This window comes from Neomonachus schauinslandi, chromosome 6 (genome assembly GCF_002201575.2).
Source record: "Neomonachus schauinslandi chromosome 6, ASM220157v2, whole genome shotgun sequence".
Taxonomy (NCBI): domain Eukaryota; kingdom Metazoa; phylum Chordata; class Mammalia; order Carnivora; family Phocidae; genus Neomonachus; species Neomonachus schauinslandi.
Genome location: NC_058408.1, coordinates 51655710 through 51679160, shown reverse-complemented (window position 1 = coordinate 51679160; position 23451 = coordinate 51655710). Strand labels below are relative to the sequence as shown.

General features: G+C 41.6%; 1 protein-coding gene across 6 annotated transcripts in view; it reads left to right on the top strand.

Annotated features, from left to right (window-relative positions):
- Positions 1 to 23451, top strand: part of RABGAP1L (RAB GTPase activating protein 1 like) — a 776559-nt gene that overhangs the window by 740741 nt on the left and 12367 nt on the right. For 5 of the 6 annotated variants that reach the window (XM_021682815.1, XM_044915943.1, XM_044915942.1 and 2 more), the window contains 4 exons: positions 3483 to 3575; positions 14185 to 14295; positions 20474 to 20578; positions 23282 to 23365. In XM_021682815.1, the coding sequence (XP_021538490.1) occupies positions 3483 to 3575; positions 14185 to 14295; positions 20474 to 20578; positions 23282 to 23365 (393 nt within the window). Of the gene's footprint in view, positions 1 to 3482; positions 3576 to 10373; positions 10593 to 14184; positions 14296 to 20473; positions 20579 to 23281; positions 23366 to 23451 lie in introns of those variants that run through there. The other variant, XM_021682814.1, reaches the window with a different exon arrangement.

Here is a 23451-nt window from a genome sequence, read left to right as displayed (position 1 = left end):
AAAGGTCCTTCCAGCTCCAACTTACTACTTCTAAGTAAATGGCTATGTTATGAATTTAAATGTCAGGGTTAAGCATATTGTGAAATAATCTAAATACCGTGAAATATTCAAAACATTAAAACACTGCTTCTATTTTAAATGCCTACTTCCCCAAATGTAGTTGTCAAGTCCAAAATGTCAGGTCTTGGCTGATTATTTAAATGATTGCTGTCATACTTGGGATTGTCTTGCCAGAGTTTTTCTCTTTTGGGGTTGTTCTTAATAAATACCATTTTGAGTTGGTGAATGCTCGTTATCCATAGCCCTTATCAAACAATTGTGGATTCTTTGAGTACATTTCCTGAATTTAGTCAAATAGAGGGTATTGGGCAGGTAGAGGGAGAAGCCCCCCCCCACCCCCATTAGGTAGACATTTGAAAGGATCAGTGATTCTTCAAGTGCACATTTACATTAAAAATATTTAACTTAAGGGGAGAGATACCTGTACTACTCTTGAGATAATAATTGGGTCAATTCTAGTAATTCTTAATGACTTTCTGTTCTTTTAATTAAAACTACAGGCTAAAGAGGTATTTTATTCCTTTCTCTGCTAAGAAAAATTTCAAGCTCAATATTACATTCCCTAAAATAAAATCAATTTTGTCCTGAAATACAGCTTTAAAAACTCTGACAGCCTATGTTCTTTGATTATCTCATAAATAACAGTTTCATATCAGCTCGCCTTCCTCCTCCCCCCTACCCCCATCTCACTTTGTGCCAATCACAGGTGGATGCTCAATATCACCCCACAGCACAAGATAAATAAGCTTGGAAGGTTTCCTAGCAACATATTGTTCTGGGAACCTGCTCTGTTTCCCTGAACAAGATGAAGCCAAACATCCTAGAATCTCAGCCCGATGGGAAAGGATTAGCTTATTGAGGGTGTTTAATGCATTTTATTTATTTATTTATTTAATAGAGAGAGAGAGAGGGAACACAAGCAGGGGGAGTGGGAGAGGGAGAAGCAGGCTTCCCGCTAAGCAGGGAGCCCGATGCAGGGCTTGATCCCAGGACCCCGGGACCATGACCAGAGCCAAAGGCAGACGCCCAACGACTGAGCCACTCAGGTGCCCCGTGTTTAATGCATTTTTTAAAAATTTCACATTGAAATGAACCTCTTAACATAAGTAGCAAAACTGACTTTTCAAAGGACACTTTTTTACATGGAAAAAAAAACTCTGTAACACTTTGAATTTTAAAAATGTGGTTTTAGAAGAAATTTTCTAGAAATAAGCTTGCAATTTGTAATCAGTCATTGGTAAATGGGTCCATTTTAGGACCAGTAGAAAATACCTCCACATAAGACTGATGTTCAGCTTGGTGTACCCCTCGGTACCCGTGCTCATTTGCAGAGATGCTGACATACTTCCGATGTTGTGGGTAAATGGCTGCTGCACGGCACCATCCCCACAGTACTCACTTCTCCCCTGGATCCTGTTCCTAGGAATGCCTTGGAAACACCTGTCATTGCTTAAAACTGAGACTTTTTTCCCTTTGTCCTCAACTCTGGGCTACTTCAGTGCCAGGGACTCACCACTTCATCTTAAGAGTGTTTTTGGTTTTTGGAGTGTATGATTAATACATCCAGAGAAGAGACAGCTAGAGGAAATAGAGGGCCCCAATTAAAGTCAGGAAGAAATAATGTTGTTGCTGCTGTCTTGTTGGCACATGACCACATGTATTTTCCTGGTCTATCTGATGATCTTGAGGGCAGGTGGTGCCTCCCTGTCTTTTGCACTCTGGTTCATCACAGTGTACTGTTGAAAGTCTCTGGAGATGGAGTAATTAAAAATTAGTTTCTCATGACCGTATTCAGCAGTGGTTTTGCAATTCAGTTACACCCTGAAAACTGTCCTTAACTTCTTGTTTCACTGGGGAAACTCCCCCATCAGCCAGATGAATATTGTCATCATGTGGTTGTGGAATGATTTCCACTGTCTCCAGTTTGGACTGAGTTTGTGAAATTCCCCAGTTGTGGTGAGAAGCAGGTAATTCCAGTACTTGAGAATGCTCCTGGATGGAAGAACAGAGTCATTAGAATAAGACGGGGCATGACACATGGCGTCTTTGCTTTTTATTTAACAGATTCTCTGGCCAGATTCTCACACACATATTACATGTTTTCTAAATACCATATTTTGAACTCAACAAGAAACAGTCTGCTGAGAGCCTCCTATGGGCCAGCGACTTAGGTAGGTATCATGACGATGGTTACTAAGGAGCATCAACACATCCTTGCCTTCAAGTCCCCAAGAATCCAGCAAAATAACACATTTGTTGTCTTTTAAAAAGTTATATAAGCTTTTTCCTCATTTCAGGTCACTTACTTTAGCACCTAAACATCAAATAAAGATTTTGATGTTGAAAGGAATTCTATAATTTTGATTGTCCAAGGAAAGTCTAAAAGTAAACTCACTGTGTCATATGGAACATAGATGATAATACATTAATTTTATTGAATACTTTTTAAAAAAAACTTCCAGGAAACAGGCAATATTTTAGATACTTTGCCTGTGTTAACAGCATTTAATTCTCCTGACAGCCATTATGAAGCAGAAATCTGTTTGCCTGCCATTTTACAGATGAAGAAACTCAGACCAAGAGAGGTTAAATACTGGTTTGCCAAGAGGTTTCATAGTTAATAAAAGAAAACAATAGTAGGCATTCAGACCCTGATCTATCTAGGGCTAAATTCTATGACCTTTATTCTGTGTTATGCTTATTTGTTATTTTTAGAATTCTAAGATTCTGTAAGTCCTAGTCTTTTTTTTTTTTTTTCAGAGAAGAGTAGACTACTGTCTTTTAAAGATGACACAATTTTAGTAAGAAATAGATGAGTCGTTTAGATGATGTTCTGTTATTTCACACAGCACAACGATTCTGTTATTTGTTGGGAGTTTTTAGTGACAGACTTTAGAATCTTCTTTCTCTTGGGTACAATATATTGACTCTATTTAAAAATATTCTTTGTTGCTCAGTTTTTTACCTTTATAAAACAGTTTTCCTTTTCAGTATGGTACAAGGCTATGCATGAATTTTACTGAGAAGTGGTTAGAATTAATAGCACTATTAAACACATTTACAAAAAAACAGTTACGACATAACTGTGTTGCAGCACAGAAATGGATGTTTATAAATAAAGTTTCGTTGGGATATGGCCACTCTTGTTTGTTTACTTATCACTAATGACAGCCATTTCTCTGAGGTGACAACAGAGTGGAGTGGCTTTGACCCGGACTGTGGGGCCCCGAAGCCTAAAATATACTATCTAGGCCTTGACAGAAAAAGTTTGCAGATCCTTCCTCTCAGATCTAGACTTTCCCCCCCTACTTTGAGCTGGGTGTGTGCCATTAGAATGCCAGAGACTTAATTGGGAACCATATCAGAAAATGTTTTCCTAAATCATGTCCTTGTCTAACATGCTTTTCTTCTGATCCCTGTAGGTACCAACCAAGAAACTGAAGAAATATGAGAAAGAATATCAGACAATGCGAGAGAGTCAGCTGCAGCAGGAAGACCCGATGGATAGATACAAGGTAGGGGAGGCGTGGGTCACCCATGGGAGCAAAGTGCCTCTGTACCCTAAAGGAGCAGTAGTGGCCGGCTCAGCTCCCTCGGTTCCTTCTTGATTGACTTAGACGCTCTCTGACCTTGATAAATGTCCAGGTATGTTTTCATTTCAGGAAACTCTGGCGTAGCCAACCATAATATTTCTTTTCTTTCAGTTTGTATATTTGTAGGTAACTCCACCTGTTGCATTTATACTTGGAATCTTCATAAGAAGCTGAGAGAAAGGGAAAAAGAAAGAGAGAAAGTGGCTATCGACTACTTTCAAAAATGAGAGAACAAGGAAAGTGGCAAAGGACTGTGTTAGCTGTGCACGGTCACGTCCACAAGGACTTGTAGAAGGTGAACTCCTCCAAGCCGGGCACAAGAATGTTTCAGACTTTCCTCTGTAGCAATTGTTAAACATACAAACTCATTTGGAAGGAAAAATAAAACCCACAGAGGTTAACAGAGCATAGTAACGGTGTTTGTTGCAACATTTATTTCCACAAATCTGAGTAACAGTGACATTTCACTACAGTATCCAGTTTCAGAATCAAAGCTGATTTCAGCTTAATAGCTTAGTGAATTGTAGTATTTGTAAAAAATTGGGCCATTCACATCAATAAATCTCTTCAGTGATAGTTAGCAACACTGTTCCCATGATGCAGTGCTGGCGAAACACTGATTTCAAACTTATTTTCTCCAGCTGACACATTATTGTCTCTCTTGAACATGTTTTAATTCCTCAGAATCCTACAGGTGCATCATGGTTCCCTCCTGCTTCATGTCAGTAACCCTGGGATTAGGGAATATTGTATTTTCACACCAAGCACCACCAATGCCAACATATCCTTCCAGGAAAAGTACTGGGGCGGCATTGTTAATGAACCCCCACTGCGGGATGATGGCCACTTCTGTAACTCGAGCTGCCCTCACGTGGTCAGAGAAGTCACCAGGGGCAGCTGGAGTCACAGTCCCTCTTGTCTCCGCTGCTGACCTGAGCGGGGCATGGAATAGTAGGTGGGTTATGTGGTCAGACCTGAGTTCAAATCCTGGCTTTCCAGGAAAAAAAAAAAAAGCACAGGATTTGTTATCCCCATTGGGGGGTTTTAATACCTCTGTCGCATTGTTCTGCATCCCGGGCTCGTTAGCGAGCTGCTTCCTGGTCTGTAAAACATGCAGGAGCTTACTCATCTCCTTACAGGGCTTCTGCAAAGATGAGGACGTTGTGTGCTAAGTACCTAGCACATAGCTAGCGTTCAGTAAATGGTTGTTATTAGCCTAAGTAGGCCGACGGCCTGCCCTTACCCAGGTATTATTACCAGAATAACATCCCCTTGCGTGGATCTGCTCTACCAGTCCCTCGCTTATCTTCTTCACATTTCTCCCAGGGTTGCTCCCCAGTAGCCTGACAGCAGTATGTTTCTCCCCTTGTTTATAAAACAGGGTAAAGAACTGAGAAGAGGGGCGCCTGGGTGGCTCAGTCGTTAAGCGTCTGCCTTCAGCTCAGGTCATGATCCCAGGGTCCTGGGATCGAGCCCCGCATCGGGCTCCCTGCTCAGTGGGAGGCCTGCTTCTCCCTCTCCCACTCCCCCTGCTTGTGTTCCCTCTCTCGCTGTGTCTCTCTCTGTCAAATAAATAAATAAAATCTTTAAAAAAAAAAAAAACTAAGAAGAGCCCATGTACTGCTCGGGTAGATACCTATTAACCCACAAGGGACTCACAGAATAAGGTTTGAAGCTCAGTTCCACCACCACCACCCCCCTCAATAAAACCAGTTTTAATGTAGCTCATGTCACATGCTGCTTTAGAATGGCTTGAAGCAGTAATTTTAAAATAGTCTTAAGGATCCCAAATGAAGCCCTCCTACTGCTTATATGATCATTCTAATTTTCTTAGTTGCCATCATTACAAATAAAATCTGGGAAGATTGCTTTAAAATAGAGGAGAAGGCAACGAAAGACTAAAATTGTATATTTAAAATCAGTCTGGGACTGAACTTGGTACTGTTTCTTAAATCCTTTTCGTATCAAAGTAGATATGTATAAATAGTACAGTGCATATTATTTTTTAAAGAGTACTTCTCACATGTAAGACTTTCAATATGTGCACATTTTACTGAGGGACCAAAGTAGAATTAAACTTTTTTTGTTTTGTTTTGTTTTGAAAACAGATACTCCTTTTAACTTACACATATCAGATATGCTCTATAGCTATTTCTTTTATATTATTGTAATAGCTTGTCAATACATCTAATATTTCTATACCCTTTTAATGTCCAGATATCTATATTGGCAATATACTTGGTAAAGTTACAGTCCTCAAATTATAATTACATTTTCAAGGTGACAGTTGACAAAATAGTTTTCAACCATCCCCAGACATTCTTTCAGATAGTCAATATCTAGTTTAAGAAACTAATTATAATGACCTTAAAGTAGGAAAGACATACCTCTTAGCCTCTTCTAAATTTAATCCTGTCAAGAATAAGATCTATGTCCCTGGAATGAGCACTTTATAATTCGTAGATCTTGGACTGGGAACCTAGTTATGCAAATTCTTAAGAACAACTTGGGAAGATCTTCGTGGGCATCAACTCGGAATTTATACCAGTTCACTAACAAGCCCTCCTCAACCACGAAGGTCCATTCTGCTTAAAATGACATGTTTCCCCCCTAGCTCACTAGACGGCAAGGGAGTTAGGAAAGTTGTGTCAATTTTTTTTTTTTTTTGAAGGCCCAGAAATGTCATACAATAAAATATTCTAAGAGATTTTTCGGTTTGATGCTGTTTCCCTTGGCATACAAAAAGGGCTCTCGCATGGAAGCCAGAGGTGGGATGAAAGACCAGCGATTCAGAGGCAGCTCTCAGCCATCACATTCTTGCTGTATCTATCCAAATATGTGTTTTATTTTTAGGACAGATGCCAATATCTACATTTTCAAGTGATGTCACTATACTCACCCGTATCTAACACTTAAGTCTCGACCACAAAGAACGAGATGAATTATATTAGTATAAATTTAAATTTTAGAACCCTAAACACAAAAACGTTCTGGAACTCGACAGTGGCAATGGTCGCACAACTTCGTGAATGTACTAAAACTACTGAATTGTACATTTTAAAAAGATGAATTTTATAGTATGTGAATTATATCTCAAAAAAAAAAAAATCCAAGCAAAATGTTTCAAGAGGATTGGTATCCAGCCCATTTTCTTTTCATAAATCCCAAGTCACATGAGAGGTGCCTGTGCAGAAGCCATATTTGTGGGAGGGAGACCTTCCGTCAGATCTGGAGCTAATTAATGATTAAAAATCCTATGTGTATACATATTTATAGGGGAAAGGCCAGCATAAGTGGGTGGTACATTCATTTTCATATATAAATATGGATGCACACAAACATAAACATATATAAATATGTGTATGCACTGGGTTACCTGGTCTTGGCTTCAGTTTGCATTTGAAAATCAGCTCTATAATGACTTCCTACAGTATTTGGTGTGCTCTTTCTGCTGATCTTCATGACTAGGTTGCAAGACACAAAAAGGAAACTTTATTGGAAGAAGAATATAGAACATTTATTCTAAGTCTCTTCTATTGTCCTTCTTAAGTTTGACCTGGCCAACTTGGTGTTGGAGTTTTTATCTACTTGATACTTCAGTTTGTAAATTAATTAATTTATTCCAAATGAAGTGAAAGTCGGGATAAGGATTTGTCTATAGAAATCCATCACGTAGGGGCACCTGGGTGGCTCAGTCGTTAAGCGTCTGCCTTCGGCTCAGGTCATGGTCCCAGGGTCCTGGGATCGAGCCCCGCATTGGGCTCCCTGCTCAGCGGGGAGCCTGCTTCTCCCTCTCCCACTCCCCCTGCTTGTGTTCCCTCTCTCGCTGTATCTCTCTCTGTCAAATAAATAAAAAATAATCTTTAAAAAATAAAAAAATAAAAAAAAAAGAAAGCCATCACGTATATTTCCATTTTCATACAAGCCCCCAGAAAACAAGCATTCATGAATATGTGTAGCTGTTTTAGTGTATTTTAAAAATTAATAGCCAAGCTCCTAATAAGTAGTTACCAACTCAGAAACTGTAATACTGTTTTCTGTTTTAAGGAGTTGAGTTGTTTCCATTTAGGGAAAGGTAGTTTTCTAATAATGTAACCTATTGACAGCACCTTTTAGAGACCTGCAGCCTTCATCTACCTCTGGAATATGGTATGCTTTTCTTATTTAATTAACTACTTGCACAGATGGGGGAAGCCTTAGAAAGCACAGCTAATTAATTACTTCAGTGAGTCTTCCAAAGCATAATGAAGATTATGTTATTACCTGTTCTAGATGGGCAAATCCTAGAAAGGATCAGGAATGCTTAAACTCTCTTGAGTTTGGGACACAGATAGTATTATACATCATTTTTTTTTTTTTTTAAAGATTTTATTTATTTGACAGAGAGAGACACAGCGAGAGAGGGAACACAAGCAGGGGGAGGGGGAGAGGGAGAAGCAGGCTTCCCGCAGAGCAGGGAGCCCGATGCGGGGCTCGATGCGGGGCTCGATCCCAGGACCCTGGGATCATGACCTGAGCCGAAGGCAGACGCTTAACGACTGAGCCACCCAGGCGCCCCATATACATCATTTCTAATTGAAGTATCTTATCTACATTTAGTATAATTAAATTTAGAATGTTTAATTTCTTTCATGAGGTTAGAAGTAGTAATTCTCTTATCAAAGTGTAATTCAAACAGGAAGAAAATAATTCCTCTAAGTTTACAAAAAGTTTGTCTCACACATACTAATTTTTGTAGAGCAGTTATCCCTGCGTGTAATTTAAAATTAAGCTATCTAATTATACGTGGCAAAAACAATACAAAATATTTGAAGCAAAGCTTAATTAAACTTGTATTATTTGCCATCCTTCCATAGCTAATGAAATAACTTAGACCAGTTATCACATTTTGTTTTTAACTTGTCAAGTGAAATAAGTTTAAATTTTGCTAATCTTACCTGAAAAAAAAAAAGGCTTCCCTTTTTTCTTACTGTGTGGGGCCTTTCCTTCCTCAGGAAGTCAAGATAAGTGAATCCATCTTTGAAAAGTCTTTTTCTACCAATGAAAATACTTATATTTTATTAATTTTCCTCATCACAGAGACTGTCACTGGTTTTTGGAAATATTTATATTTATGAAATAATGTGCTTTTAATGAATACTAACAGTCAAGAGCATGGTTTCTATCTGCCTGTGATAACTTTGTGATAGACCTCAGAAGGCTGCCACTCTTTTTGAGCATGGATAATCCAATGAACTCACTGTTCTAAGATGGTGGAAATTGCAGGGTAACCCCTACTGAGGGTTCTTGAGCAAATTAGCTGAGAAGGAGCAGGTGGTTTCTGATGATGCCTGTTCACTGAGTTTTACTTAACACTTGAGAGAGGTGTGAATGTTATGCATATTAAGAATTTCTAAGTGTGTTTATTGATCTTCAGAATTAATTCTCCAAAACTTTTATTCAATTTTTAGTAACTTTTGCTTCCTGCTAAAGTAGCATTACTGAGAAAATTATGTCACACTAACATGTTGCGACATCATCTATAACCCATTTGCTTTTTTTTTTTAATTTTGCTTTGTATGCTAGAGCAGGGATCTGCAAACTATGGCATGTGGGACAAATCGGCCCGCTGCCTGTTTTTGTAAATAAAGTTTTATTGGAACACAGCCACACCCATTGTTTACTTATCAGCATCTAGAACTGCTTTTGCACAACAGTGGCAGAGTTTGAGTAATCTCAACAAAGGTTGTATGGTCTGCAAAGCCTAAAATACTTCTTGTCTGGCCATTTACATTTAAAGCTTGTTGACCCCTGTGCTAGGGAATAATCTAAGACTGTTTTTTTAAATGCTAGAAGAACTGCAGTCTGGTTTGCCAACTGCCAGTTAGTTATTACTGACAAGATTTTGTTTCTAGTTTGACATTTAAATTTTTTAAAATTTCTACCAGAAAGATAAAATTGGATATGTTGGGTAAAGGAAGAGCATAAAAGGATTTCAAATATCCAGATTTTCTCTCTCAAAACTTCATTTGCAGACAATATAGACATTTAAACATTTCATCTGTAGGCATTTGCCTTTGAATGTCAAAAAAAAACTGTTTGCTGAAATTTGATGATGATAATTATCAACTCTTGAAAGAATTACCCAAACGAAAATATGCGACAGTTGAGTATGTTGTTGCTAATAAAATTGTACTGGGTCTTTTAGGAAAACATTTTCTCCTGAGCCTTAAATGTCTTTAAAAACATGTGCCAGGAACTCATTAGAACAGCAGATGACACACCCAAAATACTGAGCTAGAGTTTACGAAGCTGCCTCCTTCACCATCATTTTTTCCTGTGAGGCTTAGTTTATTTTCTTCTGAGTGCCAGTTCACATTTCTCTGGTTTCTCATCACGGAATAAATGACGTTCACCATCCCTTGTGCTGCTTCACCCACACTCCAGCCCTCAGATGCACAGGAGACCTGGAAGCATTCCCCTGCCCAGCAGTTTCATTCTGTGGCCCGAAAATGAACTATTTTGCAATGCTTCCGACCTTGTCATATGAGGAAGCTCCCTCCACCCGGCCGAAATAACACAGTGTAAACAACTGACACCGTAGCTGCTAACACGAACACATAGAGTGGTTCCCATCAGTCTTGCAGACGGTCCAAGGCAGCAGGGAGAGGGAGGAGTCTGAGTGTGTTCATCTTCCTGAGTTGAGACTTGCCCACTGGCTGCCTCCAGTGTACTTTCTTCCAGCGAATGTTTGCAGACAGAGAGAGAACTTAGAGTAAAGGACACTCTGAGGAAAAACACAATAGCAACACATTGTTAACAAGTGTCTGCTTTTGTTATTGCCATTTCATAACTGTATTAGTAGGTGTGCAATTTCATTGGATATTCTGTTTTTTTTTTTTTCAATTGTCTTTTGTACCTATGATTGAAAACGGTAGTTGGTCTATGACTTTTGAGGAGGTAAGTTATTTATCTGTGTATGTCTGTGATACTGGCGTCTGTCTGTCTGAAAAATGCAGTATCCTCCTCCCAAAAGTTACTCACCAAACTTTGCCGGCCGTGCAGCTCCTATGCCCCCAGGGCGGGGGGGAGGGAACGGACGAGGAGCATTGTTGTCTGCTTTTTGTTGGAATGGTGTCAGCTGTGTGAGATGGAGGATGTGCCCAACAGGGCAGTGTGAGTTTCCAGGGTTATGGAAGCAGGGTCTCCTGCTGTCTTTGCGGAGAGGGGTGGGAAGCCGGCCGCCTGCTGTGTTGACAGGCTCCGAGCCGCGGGGCACATCTGCTTGTGCAAACCGGGGCACGCCGCTGCCTCTGCACGGACAGGCTGACGGGCTGACTCCCAGGCGCTCTTGGGCGGGCAGCCCTTGCTGACCTTTCAGAAGGAACGAGGCCCATCCAGATGGAACTTTCTTCTCCGTTCTAGTATAAAGGGGAGCTTTTTCTTGCAAAAGAAAATACAGCCCAGTAAGACACCTGACTTGAACCCTTGGCGAGTGTAGGCAGGTTCGTAGGCAGGAACCCCCGCCTCGGTGGGTAGCGGTGCCTCGCTGGCCCGCTCAGGGACACGGAGGACTGCTGAGGACACCTCCCGCCCCAGGTTCAGACTCTGGAGGACGATACTGCATTTTCGGCCCCACAGCTTGCTTGCCCACATGTCTGTGAGTGCAGAGCAGGAGTCACACTCCCACTGTGCTGCTTGCTGTGCACACACCCGACCGAAGCTTCTTGCTAAAGCCAAGCCGGTAGGCGCGCCCCTCAGGCCATTTTGCTTTTTAGGGATGCTTAGACACTCAGTTTCTCCCAAATCTTCCCCTGTCCCCCCACTCCCCCCTTGGCCGCATGTCCACAGGGAAGGGTTCCAGTTGCAACAGGCGTGGTGATGGCACGTTTCCAGTCAGCACTGAGCTGAGTCCCCGGCTCTTCCTTAATTAACATCACCCACCGGGCGTTGATCTCCCATCAGGAGAGAAGTAGCCACCGGGTGCATCCTTAAAGTACTTGCAACGAAGTGCTTTTCCATGTGTGACTTTGCCTGCAGGTTACCTTAACTCCCTGGTATGTCACTGTCACCTGAAAAACCGGTACCTGCAACATTGTCCCTTGGGCGAAACAACTGTAACGTCAATAAGAGTTGAGGGGACTCTGCACCTTGGAGTCCTGCAGGTACAGTTTCAGGAGGAATCGGACACTGACTCAGGAGCAGGGACTGGAGTCGTGTCACCAGGAGCTCTCGGGAAGGGACTCACGGAGAGGGAGAACACTCGCTTCCCTGCTGAGCAGCCCACACTGTGCACTGTGTCCTGACAAAATGGTGCTGGGTGTTGCTGCTCATTCCTGGCGAGGAGGAAATGGATTGGAAAAGTTTCTGGAACATTTTTTTTTTATATATAATTCTAAGTTTTCAACAAGTAGGCAAGTTGTTTCCACAAAGAGGAGTAATATTTAGATGTATTGGGTAGAAGACTAACTCTCGGGCCCCCGCTAGAATTTGGATTGCTTCAGCAAAGATTGAAAGATTTCGCCATAGAGGCCCTGGCTGTTTATCTGCTATATTTTCGTGCCTACTTTGATGATATTTCTGAGGGAGGTTAGGACTTCTATAGATCGAGGGGACAGACAGAATTTGATGAGTGCGATGTGCCCCTACAAATATGTACACGGTCTTTTCAGGAATATTTTGGGAAAGGATTCCTGGCAGGGCCACACTTTTGAGGAGTTACGTAGTATCTTGGTCAAAACCGAAGATCCAGTCTGGTTTCAGGTAGAATATGAGCTTCTCACAGGAGTAAACTTTAAAAAAATTCTCATTTTAGCATTTTATCCTTTTCAGTGGAATTGAAATTCCGAATGGCTTTTAATTTTTTTAGTAACATTTTAAACACATGTATTCTGTATTCATTGTTGAAAACTTAGAAACATTTTTAAAGTACAAAGACAACAATGAAAATAAGCCAGTACCTGCAATTAATGTTATTTATGCTATGAAAATGAGACTTTCTAGTTCCTTGTCTTTTTTTTTTTCTATGAGGTGGCTTAAGCATTTCTTTGATCATATTTTTCACTTATATTTTAACACTGCATGGAATTCTATCATGAATTTATTTAAAAGCATTTAAGAGATTTGGGACTGTTTTTATCTTCTTCAGTAGATTTCTTTTTCAAAAATGTTTTGGCATTCCCCAAGTATCCCAGTCTTCCTTTTCCAAAAGAGGAGATAGGAATAGACTCTGTTGGCCGGTTCTAGTCAAAGCACAAGTTATCCTTTAGCTTCTCTGCTGGCCCTGTTGGGGGATCCTCTGCTCCATGAAAGTCTAAGGCTCTGCCCTTACCGTCAGTTTCCTAGCCCTTCTTTAAAAAACCAAAAGAAAAAAAAGAAATTGGGCTTTCTTTCTTCCATATAACCAACCCTAGGTTGTTCTATAGAAGATAAATGTCCTTTTGCCCCACGTTACACAATGATATACTCTCTTCCAGGGCATAGATTTGTCTTCTGGTTGTGCAGTACTCCTTTGTCTGAGTTTCTGCCACCCTTGCAGAAAACCCTGTTAGGAGTATAAATCTGAAAAACAGGAAGGGCTCATCACATTGAAGTCTTTCCTGTCAGCTCTCTTTGAATCTCCCATAACTGTTAACAGTAGCAAAAACACAAAAAAAGGTACTTTTGATACTTTGGATTGGAAGACAGTAAATTGCTACTCTGAAAATAGATGCGCATGTACACAGTTCATAATGTTTAGTTCAGGGGAGACCTTTCTTCCTAAAAATGTGACTTGGTTCTTTCATCATAGGACTTTGTTTCAGATTTTTCCTGGGAGTTCAAGAGGAAAAAAACAGCTCAGTAATTTGTTTTACCCAGAATCTTTTGAAGTTTTAAAGTTGAGAAATTTTAAAAGCCCTCCAACAAACACCGAGAGCCATTGTCATAAGGACTGTCGCTCATACTAATACAAAAATTGGTGTTCGGAAAAGTATTTCTACCCCGAGGATGAACGTGTCAGTTGATAGCAAAAGTCTGAACCCATGTATCCTGGTTCTTGATTTAGTGCTCGTAATTAAATATATTCAATGAATGTGAACTCTGATACTGGAAAAACAATGTGAAGAGATGTCTAGTGGTTTCCCCCCATTTCACGCCTTCTGTGTCATGCATTTTCCCTTGAGGTTAAGGGTGGGATTACTGTGCATGTTTCAAACAGAGGATGGCCCGTGTCTGGGTTCTGGGTCTATATGAAACGTCACAGGATTGGGGAGATATTGGAAATTTTGCCTTTTGTGGCACTTTTTAAATAATGCAGCCTTTTACCATGCAGCCTGTCAGGGACAGTTGTAAGGTTCACCGGGTAGAGAGTCGCATCTGCGCTGCTGGCTTAACTCACTGTTGTTTCCCCAGACAGCAATCCTGCCTTCCTGTGCCCCTTGCGCCTCCTCCTTTTTACACCTTCAGAAGTTCACTTTGTTGTCGCTGCTTGTTTTTGCTCACCGGTCTGTTCCTTTCTGCTAGTGCCTCTCGGCACTAATGCCGCCCTCCGGCTATTGCTCTTTTCCTGCAGAGGGAGAACCGGAGACTGCAGGAGGCCAGCATGAGGCTGGAACAGGAGAACGATGACCTCGCCCATGAGCTAGTAACCAGCAAGATCGCTCTGCGAAATGACTTGGATCAGGTAAGCGTGTCGTTCACTAGGTTGCAGTCAGACCGCGACGAGCCCCTCAAAGGCGAGGACCAAGTTGCTCTCCCTGCAGTCCCGCTGGGGCTCACTCTGTACTTGACGCTGAGTTCTGGCTGCTTGTTGGGTGAAGAGGCGGCCAGTAGGTGGCAGGGGACAGCTTGTGCTAACTGGAGAGGGTGAAAGACGCCAGCTTTTGAGAACGGTTTGGGTCATTTCCAAACAGCATGTACGACGTGTTTTTTTATAACTCTAAACTTCTCTGGTGTTTCTTCTCTTCGTCTGTACTTTTCCTAAGCCAAGGGCTGCCAGCATAATTACCTGGGAATATCAGTCACCAAGACTATACCAATGCCACGCTGACATTGGGAGGCACTTTACTTTTTGTTCCAAGAAGAGTTCTCATCTACAATGAACGTGAGGATTTTATGTGAAGTATGTACATTAAGATACGTGCATTGGTGGGGAGACAGGCATTCTAGGGGCTGAGGGCCAAGATGCCTGGCTGTGAATCCTGGCAGCACAGTCTGCTCACCGCATGACCCTGCGCAGTTCTTAACCTGCCTGTAAGTAAGATAAGGTGAAGCACGTCAGCAGTGTGTGTTTGGTACATGGTAGCTCTTGCTAGGAAGGCCTTAAATTGTTCAACTTCCCTGGTTCTTTCCAGCAGTACTGACAGCTTTAGGACTTGCTGTTTTCTGTCGCTAGTGTTTTATAAAAGGTAGCTGGCAATATGGAAGGAGTCTTGGGCGGATTGAAAATTATCTCTCTTTTCTGACTTAAAAAGTGAATACTCCCCACAAACGGTGCCAGGGTCAGAAAGATTGAGACTTACACTGTTGAATCTGTAAAAAAGAGGCATCACCCGTGTGCTTCCTGCTCATTGACAATATTTCAAATACAGATCCAGTAATGTAAATACTATTAAATGTTTGGAGGAGTTTTTTAAATGTCCCTGGCACAACTCCTTTTTCCCATATAAACAGCTAATTTTGCAGCTCAAAAGTTTCAACCACAGTAAGATGGGGATTAGACGACTATTAAGGAAGACAGTGCTAAAGGTGGAGAAGGGGTAGCTGAAGGAATCCACACTAAACAGAGTTCGAAAATAAAACAGAGACTGTGCTTCGTGGGACACAGGATGTAGAAGGTTGAAAAGCAGTCTGGTTGGGGGGCGGGGGGTGGGGGTGGGGGTGACCCTTTTCCCCACGAAACCATTCAGCCAGGTTGTTTGGAAGTTGTTAGAGGTGGTGTGAGAAATGTGTGACTAAGAGAGTCGGAGCCAAAGAAGACAGAGGGGCGTCCAGTCGGACAGGACCAAGACCAGTCTGACCTCGGCTGGTACATTTTTGTATTAATTAGACAATGCTGGTGAGTCAGTACTATAACGAAATTCCTGTTTTCATATTGGCTCTCCCAACGGCCTCACATTTGATTCTGTTCTTTTGAATCTTGTATCCATTAATAGTTTTCTGAAGATGGATAACTAAATGAAAAAGAGTTTTAAGCAGTGGGACTCTGGGGATGCGGTGAAATTCACTAGAGAGAGTCGTATGTTTAAAGTTGTGCAGGAAATGTATTTGGTGTTATCTATCAGACCTTTAAAAGGATTAAAAAGTAATGAGATGAAATGTCTACTGAGTACCTACTACGCACCAACGACTATATTCCGCAATTTTATAAGCATTATCTCATTTAATCTCGCTAATGACTCCATCAAGCAGGTATTATTTTAATCTTACATTTAGTAAATGAGGAAGATGACATATGTACTCTGACTTGGAAAGCTATTCTAACAGAGATCTGGACGGAAGTATGTGTACAAGATGGTTTATTACTGTGTTACTCAGAAGAATAAAAAGTAGAAATAATGTATATGTCCAATAAAAGGGGAGAATGAAAGTAAATGTCTTTTTGGAAGAGTTTTTAAAAACAATGGGAAGATGATGTTATAATATTTTTGTAAAACCTATAAATTTATCTGTATATAATGCTTGCATCTAAATTGCAAAGGATATGGCTGGTGGAGCCATCATCTTAGGAAAGGAAGCTGAAATATACTTCAAAAGGAAAAAAGCCTACAAGGAAATCCATCAAAATATTAGTTCTAGATACTCTGGGTGATGAGCATCAATCTAACTTTTAGATTCATCTTTATGCATGTATTTTTTTTCAATTATTTTATCTTTTATAAGAAGACCTTAAATTCTTAACAACCCTTGGTTTAGTAATAATATACGTTATACCTTATTAATACTCAGAAAAAACATATTATTTTTTAAAAAGATGTTGTACCACCAAGAAAGTCTATTTTGTGGATCAGCCTGGAAAGACTGCTGCCTGCGTACTCCCGAAATAATTGATGGTTGAGTATCTGGGTAGATAGCTCATATAGATTCTAGATGCTAGTCCCTGAAGAAAAGATTCCTTCATTCTTTCATTTTCTTCCTCTTTCTCTTAATTTCCTCCCTTTATACCTCTCTTTTTAAAAGAGTAAGTAAGACCTGGCCCTTGCCTTTTGAAGCTTGTTATCTAGGTAAAAAAATAACAATTGCTATTTCATGCATATCTCCTCCAAACATCTGATTTTGCAGTTTATGCCCGAGTGGGGCTTATCTGCCTGTCAAAAAGCCGTCCGTGCACTTTAGGTGTCCTGCCCCCCAGCCAGCCTGGGAGGACACCAGCCGCACAGGGAAAGCGCCGGCTCGCCCCGCCTTCACCCCACTCACCCCCTACTTTTCCATTGCCACTTTCATCAAAATCACATCTCTTCATTGAAATAGTCAAACTTCAGCCAACATTAAACAAGCAGGAAAGCAGATTGCATTCAAGACAATATGTAAAGCAAACAAGCACTAATTAGATAATTAGGTACTCTTTAAAAATAAATTATTCCTCACCCTTGTCATTTTAGTGCTGGCTTCGGGCGTCCTGGGCACAAAAGGCCCTTAATTTTTCTCTTTGACAGAGCTGTCTGTTTTGACAACTTGCCCTCCCTTAGACTCTTGAAATAAGGACTTCTCCGTGACTAACAATGTAAAAAGATACGACGTCTCCATTTCAGTGTCTGTAGCGAGCTGCCTTCAAGCCCTTCCTGTCCTTTCTCGTTCGCAAGGAACGAGCAGAAGAGACACACCAGCACTTTCGCACTGCGGACGGCGCCTCGTCCTTCTGACCGGGGCAGGTTCTGTGTTAGGAGCAGGGGCTCTGCGTAATGAGTGGCGAAGTGTTTTGTTTTGTTTTAGATTGAACAACAGGCTTGACGAGTTCTTTGAGAACTCATTTCTGAAAGATCCTCATCCCTGATGTGAGAGCTGAACCTTTTGATCAGGTTATCGGTCGATTCATGATTAAATCACAAATGGCAGTGCTTTTTCCTCTCCTATGTATGTCACATGATCCTTAGGTAGCAATTCGAAGTCTCCACATCGATAAGGCATTATAAGGGTGCGCCTGGGTGGCTCAGTTGGTTAAGCGTCTGTCTTCGACTTGGGTGGTAATCCTGGGGTCCTGGGATCGAGCCCCCACATTAGGCTCCCTGCTCGTCGGGGAGTCTGCTTCTCCTTCTGCCTGCTCTGCCTGCCGCTCTCCCTGCTTGTGCTCTTTCTCTCTCTGTGTCAAGTAAATAAAATCTTTACAAAAAAAACAAGGCCTTATAAGATGTTGGTAAGTGATGGGGCGCCGGGGCGGCTCAGTCAATTGGGTGGCCGGCTCTTGATTTTGGCTCAGGTCATGATCTCAGGGTCCTGAGATTGAGCCCCACATCAGGCTCTGCGCTCAGCAGGGAGTCTGCTTGAGATTCTCTCTCTCTCTCTCCCTCTGCCCCTCCCCTTGCTCTCTCTCTGTCTCTCTCAAATAAATAAATAAATCTTTAAAAAAAAGATGTTGGTGATTAGAATTAATAATGACAGTGATCTTAACAAATTATGGTGAAGATTTTATGGTTTGAGTTCAAAGAATATGAGTATCTCTCTGTGTAGTATTACGTTCCTAGAGATTCATTTAACATGAAAGATGATTTCTACTTAAGTGAGGTGTAGAAATTGGCTGTCCAAAGACCCAGAAGACTGTTTTTAGGAGAATCAAGTTTTTTCAGATCTGGTCCTATTTTGATGAGCAGTAGAATCATTCTGACTTCACTGTTTAACATAGTGGAGAGACTCTGGATGAAGCTTCTGGAAAATACTGACGCTCCTCCCACATGGGACCCACAACAATTTCTGCAGATGTCAGAAACACTCCTTTAGTGTTCCAAAACTATAAAATATCTAGATGTGATGCACAATTTAAGAAGCTTACATGTCCAGATAGCAGAAATTTACAAAAGGCTAAAAACTGGGGTGAATCTCTTTAAGAAACCAAACTTAGAAAACATTCACTTCAGAGTGTCATGAGGAGAAAGGAGAGTCGTCTCTTCACAAAATGGAAAATGCAGGGGGTACTGAAGAGGACGTTAAATTGCACTCTTCTTTATTAGGAGGGCTGTTGCTCAAATATTCTGAGGTAGAACTTGAACCAGTGGGCTGACGTTATAGGGAGCTAGATTTGGTTCAATTTTTAAGAACACTGAAATGATCTGTATAGCTATTCTTTTTTTTTTTTTTTTAAAGATTTTATTTATTTATTTGAGAGAGAGAGAATGAGAGACAGAGAGCATGAGAGGGAGGAGGGTCAGAGGGAGAAGCAGACTCCCTGCCGAGCAGAGAGCCCGATGCGGGACTCGATCCCGGGACTCCAGGATCATGACCTGAGCCGAAGGCAGTCGCTTAACCAACTGAGCCACCCAGGCGCCCCTGTATAGCTATTCTTGATTCACTGCTCTGTGACCCTCCCTCAGAGACTCTGGGGAGGTGCTCCCTGCTTTGACTGCAGTCATCTGACTGGCTCTAGAATTCGCTGTTTTGAGTGTCTATAATCTGCATCAGATATCTTACAATTTATGAAAACGTAACTTGCAACAGATATTTTGCCCACCTCTGATTTCAGGATGTTCTTTTGCTGTGTAGATTTCCCCCTTAAAATTTAATATTATCAGAACAAATTTTAGAGTCTTTTTAAGAGGGACTGTGCACCTTAACTATACCATAGTTGCAAAGTATCTGAAAACAGAGCCATAACCATTGGACTATGGGACACAGGGCACTGTAAGAACAGAGAAGCTGGAGCCCCCAACAGATGAGCAAGTCTAATGGGCAAGACAAATAAATCACACATGTAATTTGTCACTAGAGATTGTGCTAATTGCTATCAAGGGAAATAGAAGAGTTGTAAGCAGAGGAACTAATTTAGATGGGGGTGAGGAACTGATTTAGGTAAGGGTGAGTGGGACAGGGCTCAGGGCTCACTTCGCTACAGATGTGAACTGGAAGCTGAGACCTACAGGGTGAGGTAAGGGTCTAGGGTGTGCAGTAGGCACGGGTTGACTAGTTAAATATACGCACAGTGCTTTCCTGGTTAATTGGACTCTGTATCCAAGTGAAGACCAGAGTATTCTCCCTGAGTTTTTCTCAGCCCTTCTAGAAACATGGTCTTTTCTGTTTAGATGCCTGGTCCATACTTCAGTTTTCCCCAAGGCTATCTCTCATGGGGTTTTGATCTTAATTTCTCCTTGCTGTACTCACTGTCCTGTGTGAGTCCCCTTGTGGGCCATTTTACCTCTGCTGGTCTTTGAATTTTCTCACCTAACTGCTGTCCATGGATCAGCCTGTCTCTCTCTGAATCCGCACCCCCCACCCCCAGGCACTAACAGTTAGAAGCTTCCATATAAGGCTCCACCCCTTCATCCTATCCATCTACACAGTCTCAGAGTGAGTGCTGTTGTGACATCTGAAAATGTGTAAGAAGCATTTAGAAAGAGCACGCACTTCGAGGCCATTCACGTCTGAACTCAGATCATGGCTCTCATTCTGCCCCAGTCAGGTTATTTGATCTCTCCAAACTTCACCGCCATCATCAGTAAAATAATTATTGTTGTGAGGATCAGAGATGATGTGTGCTGAGTGCCTGCTCTATAGTTGACATTCAAAAAAACAGCCGCGCCCTGGGTGAGCTAGGAGGGGGAGAATGGCTTCTGGTAGTGATGCAACAATCTTAACTAGAGATTAGGTTTGGAGAGAGTATCCACACCCGTTCTTTCTTCACCTTCCTTATGACTGTGACGTGCTCCAACGTGCAGGCAGAAGACAAGGCAGATGTGTTGAATAAGGAGCTCCTCTTGACCAAGCAGAGGCTGGTGGAGACTGAAGAAGAGAAGAGGAAGCAAGAGGAAGAGACGGCCCAGGTAAGAGGCATCAGTGGGCTTTTGCTTTACGCAGGTGTGTCGGCATGAGGAGTTGATTAATACTCTAAGCAAGAAGTAAAATCAAACTTACTCTAAATCAAGGGCGATGTTGAAGCAGGACACGTGAGCAGCGTTGGGTCTCGGCATTTCGTTTGAAGGGCGTTAGAAGCAGAGGCAGGAACTGATTTGTCCCCTTGAACAGGTTTTAGGAATCTGCCTTGACTCAGATGGCTAGCGAGGGTGTGAAGTTTCCTCTAAGTTTAGCAACTTGGAATTACGATCCAAGAGCTTTGACAAATATGCAGAGTTTGTGTCCTGTCTCCAAGCTAACTGACTTGAGCAGTAGTTTGAGAGTCTTGGGGAATGGGAAGCCTGCAGAGATTTCTGCTGGGAGGTGCTCAGTCAGTCCCGCTCGGTTTTCCTGATTCATGCCTTAGAAGGAGCGCCAGCATTCCTGGCAGAGCTCTCAGCTCTTACTTGCCGGAGGAAGGGAAAAAGCAGCCCTTTGGGAACCAGCCTTGAAGTTAGCACCCTCCAGTCTTCATATGCATTGGGAGGCTAATCAGCTGGAAGACGCACCGCCTGGCCAAGGCCTCCTGGATAAGGGACAGGAGGGGCCTCTCTACTCAAGGAGTTGAGACTTCCAGCCTTCCTGAGGAAGAGTGGGCCGCCTCACCAATGTTCTCCATCTCTGCCAGGCATGATTCACTCATTTATTTTAATGAGTTTCATTCCAAGACATCAAAAATACTAAATATAAAACAGAACACAAACCATTTCACAGACCTGTATCCAAGCAGAAAAAGTCTACTGAAGTTACTAATGAAGGGATGTATCATTTAGCACCTTCCAGGGTTAATAAAAAGTGTTCCATGATTTTTTTTTAAATTGGAATATGATGAAATGACTCTTGGCATTTAATGTGGGCCAGGTGTTTTGTTTTGTTTTGTTTTGTTTTGTTTTTTTACCTAGTCAAATTTTTTTTAGGAGCTGATTATCCACTTTGATCTAGGCCTTTTGTTGGGTTTTGTGTTTTTTTGTTTTTTTTTGTTTTGTTTTTTTACCTCCTGCCTTTTTGGGGCTTAATTCAGTACTTTAGGTAAAGAATGAAGCTATTGGGGCACCTGGGTGGCTCAGTCGTTAAGCGACTGCCTTCAGCTCAGGTCATGATCCCAGGGTCCTGGGATTGAGCTCCACATCGGGCTCCCTGCTCATCGGGAAGCCTGCTTCTCCCTCTCCCACTCCCCCTGCTTGTGTTCCCTCTTTCACTGTCTCTCTCTCTCTCTCTCTGTCAATTAAATAAATAAATAAAATCTTTAAAAAAAAAGAATGAAGCTATTAGCAAATTAATTTAACCCATGCTTCTTCCCTCCCTTTGTGTGTCTGTTTATGTGTATGCGCGCGCGCACACACATACACACACGTATTTGTATATGTGCATGGTTTTAATCATTATGGTACCTTTGTGAGATAGGGATTATTCTCTTCATTTGCCAGATAAGAAAACCATGGTTTAGAGAAATTAAGTGACACTTGCTCAAAGCCTCTCAGCTTTCTAAGTTTGTCCTGAAGTCTGTGGCGCCTTATCGTAGGAAGGGAGAAAGGTGTGATTTGCGTCCTTAAATTATGTAAGACAGAGAATAGAGACTAATATAAATAACTTTGAATCAATATGTCCTATAAATTGCTTTTAGAATTTAAGAACATAGCAAATATGAAGAAATTTGGAAAGCTTCTCATGATAAGGAGTCCAATTATAAATCGCAGTCATTTGTGAATTAGCAAATACAGCGTATACCCCATTTATAATTTGGGATGCTGCAAAGCAGAATTTAATTTATTCTGATTATGTACTTTAAGATTAACCAGAGTTGTTTTGTGTTTGTTTGTTTGTTTGGTCAACAACGTGGAAGAACTGAAATCTTTCCTCGTCTGGTGGCACCTGAGCTTTTTTTCAGCTCAGCGTTCTTGGTTTAGCATTTCTGTGGCTGTAACAAGTACCTGCACTATGTATCATGCTGGCTACTTCTAAAGTCACTGCTCAGTCCCTGCATCTCCTGACTTCCAAAGCTCTTATCTTCCTCCAACTTTTTCTGACTCCAGTCTCAAAAGCTTCCTGTTCCCACCTTCAGAGAGATACCAGCAGTGACCGTAGGGGGCTTTGAATGGGAAGGCCTAACATGCTTCTTCAGTCATTGATTATACAGCAGTAGGAGTACACACATTGCCTGGGTGTTTTGTTTTGTTTTAGACTCTCGTAAGAATAAAGATAGCTTCGGGGTACGTGGCTGGCTTAGATGGGGGAGCATGCAACTGTTGATCTCAGGGTTGTGAGTTCGAGCCCCACATTGTGTGTAGAGATTCCTTAAAAATAAAATCTAAAAAAAAAGGGAGAGAAGATAGCTTCTGAGTGGACACTTATTTAACAATATATTTATAAAGTAAGTGGTAAGGATAAGCAGTTGTATAATGGGGTTGCTCATATGTCTTGTACATTACAGGAGAGAAGGAAAGATGTCTGCATCTCTGGAGATGATCAGGCTTTTCGAATGCTTGAGATACAGCTTCAGTGAGGAAAATTTATATAGTTGTAGTTGTTAACATCGGCCTTGACCGAATCAGGCTGACCTGAATATAGGTGTTTGTGGAAATTCATTAGGCTTTTGACTGAGGGTTGGTGTTTCTCATTCTCTGTCTCTCTAGCTAAAAGAAGTCTTCCGGAAACAACTGGAGAAGGCAGAGTACGAGATAAAGAAGACCACAGCTATCATTGCTGAGTATAAGCAGGTATCATGCCACTGCGGTTTGCGTTGCTATAAAAGTGATTATTTGTATTGTTTTTCTTTGGGGGGGGAAAACCATTTTGTCTTTAG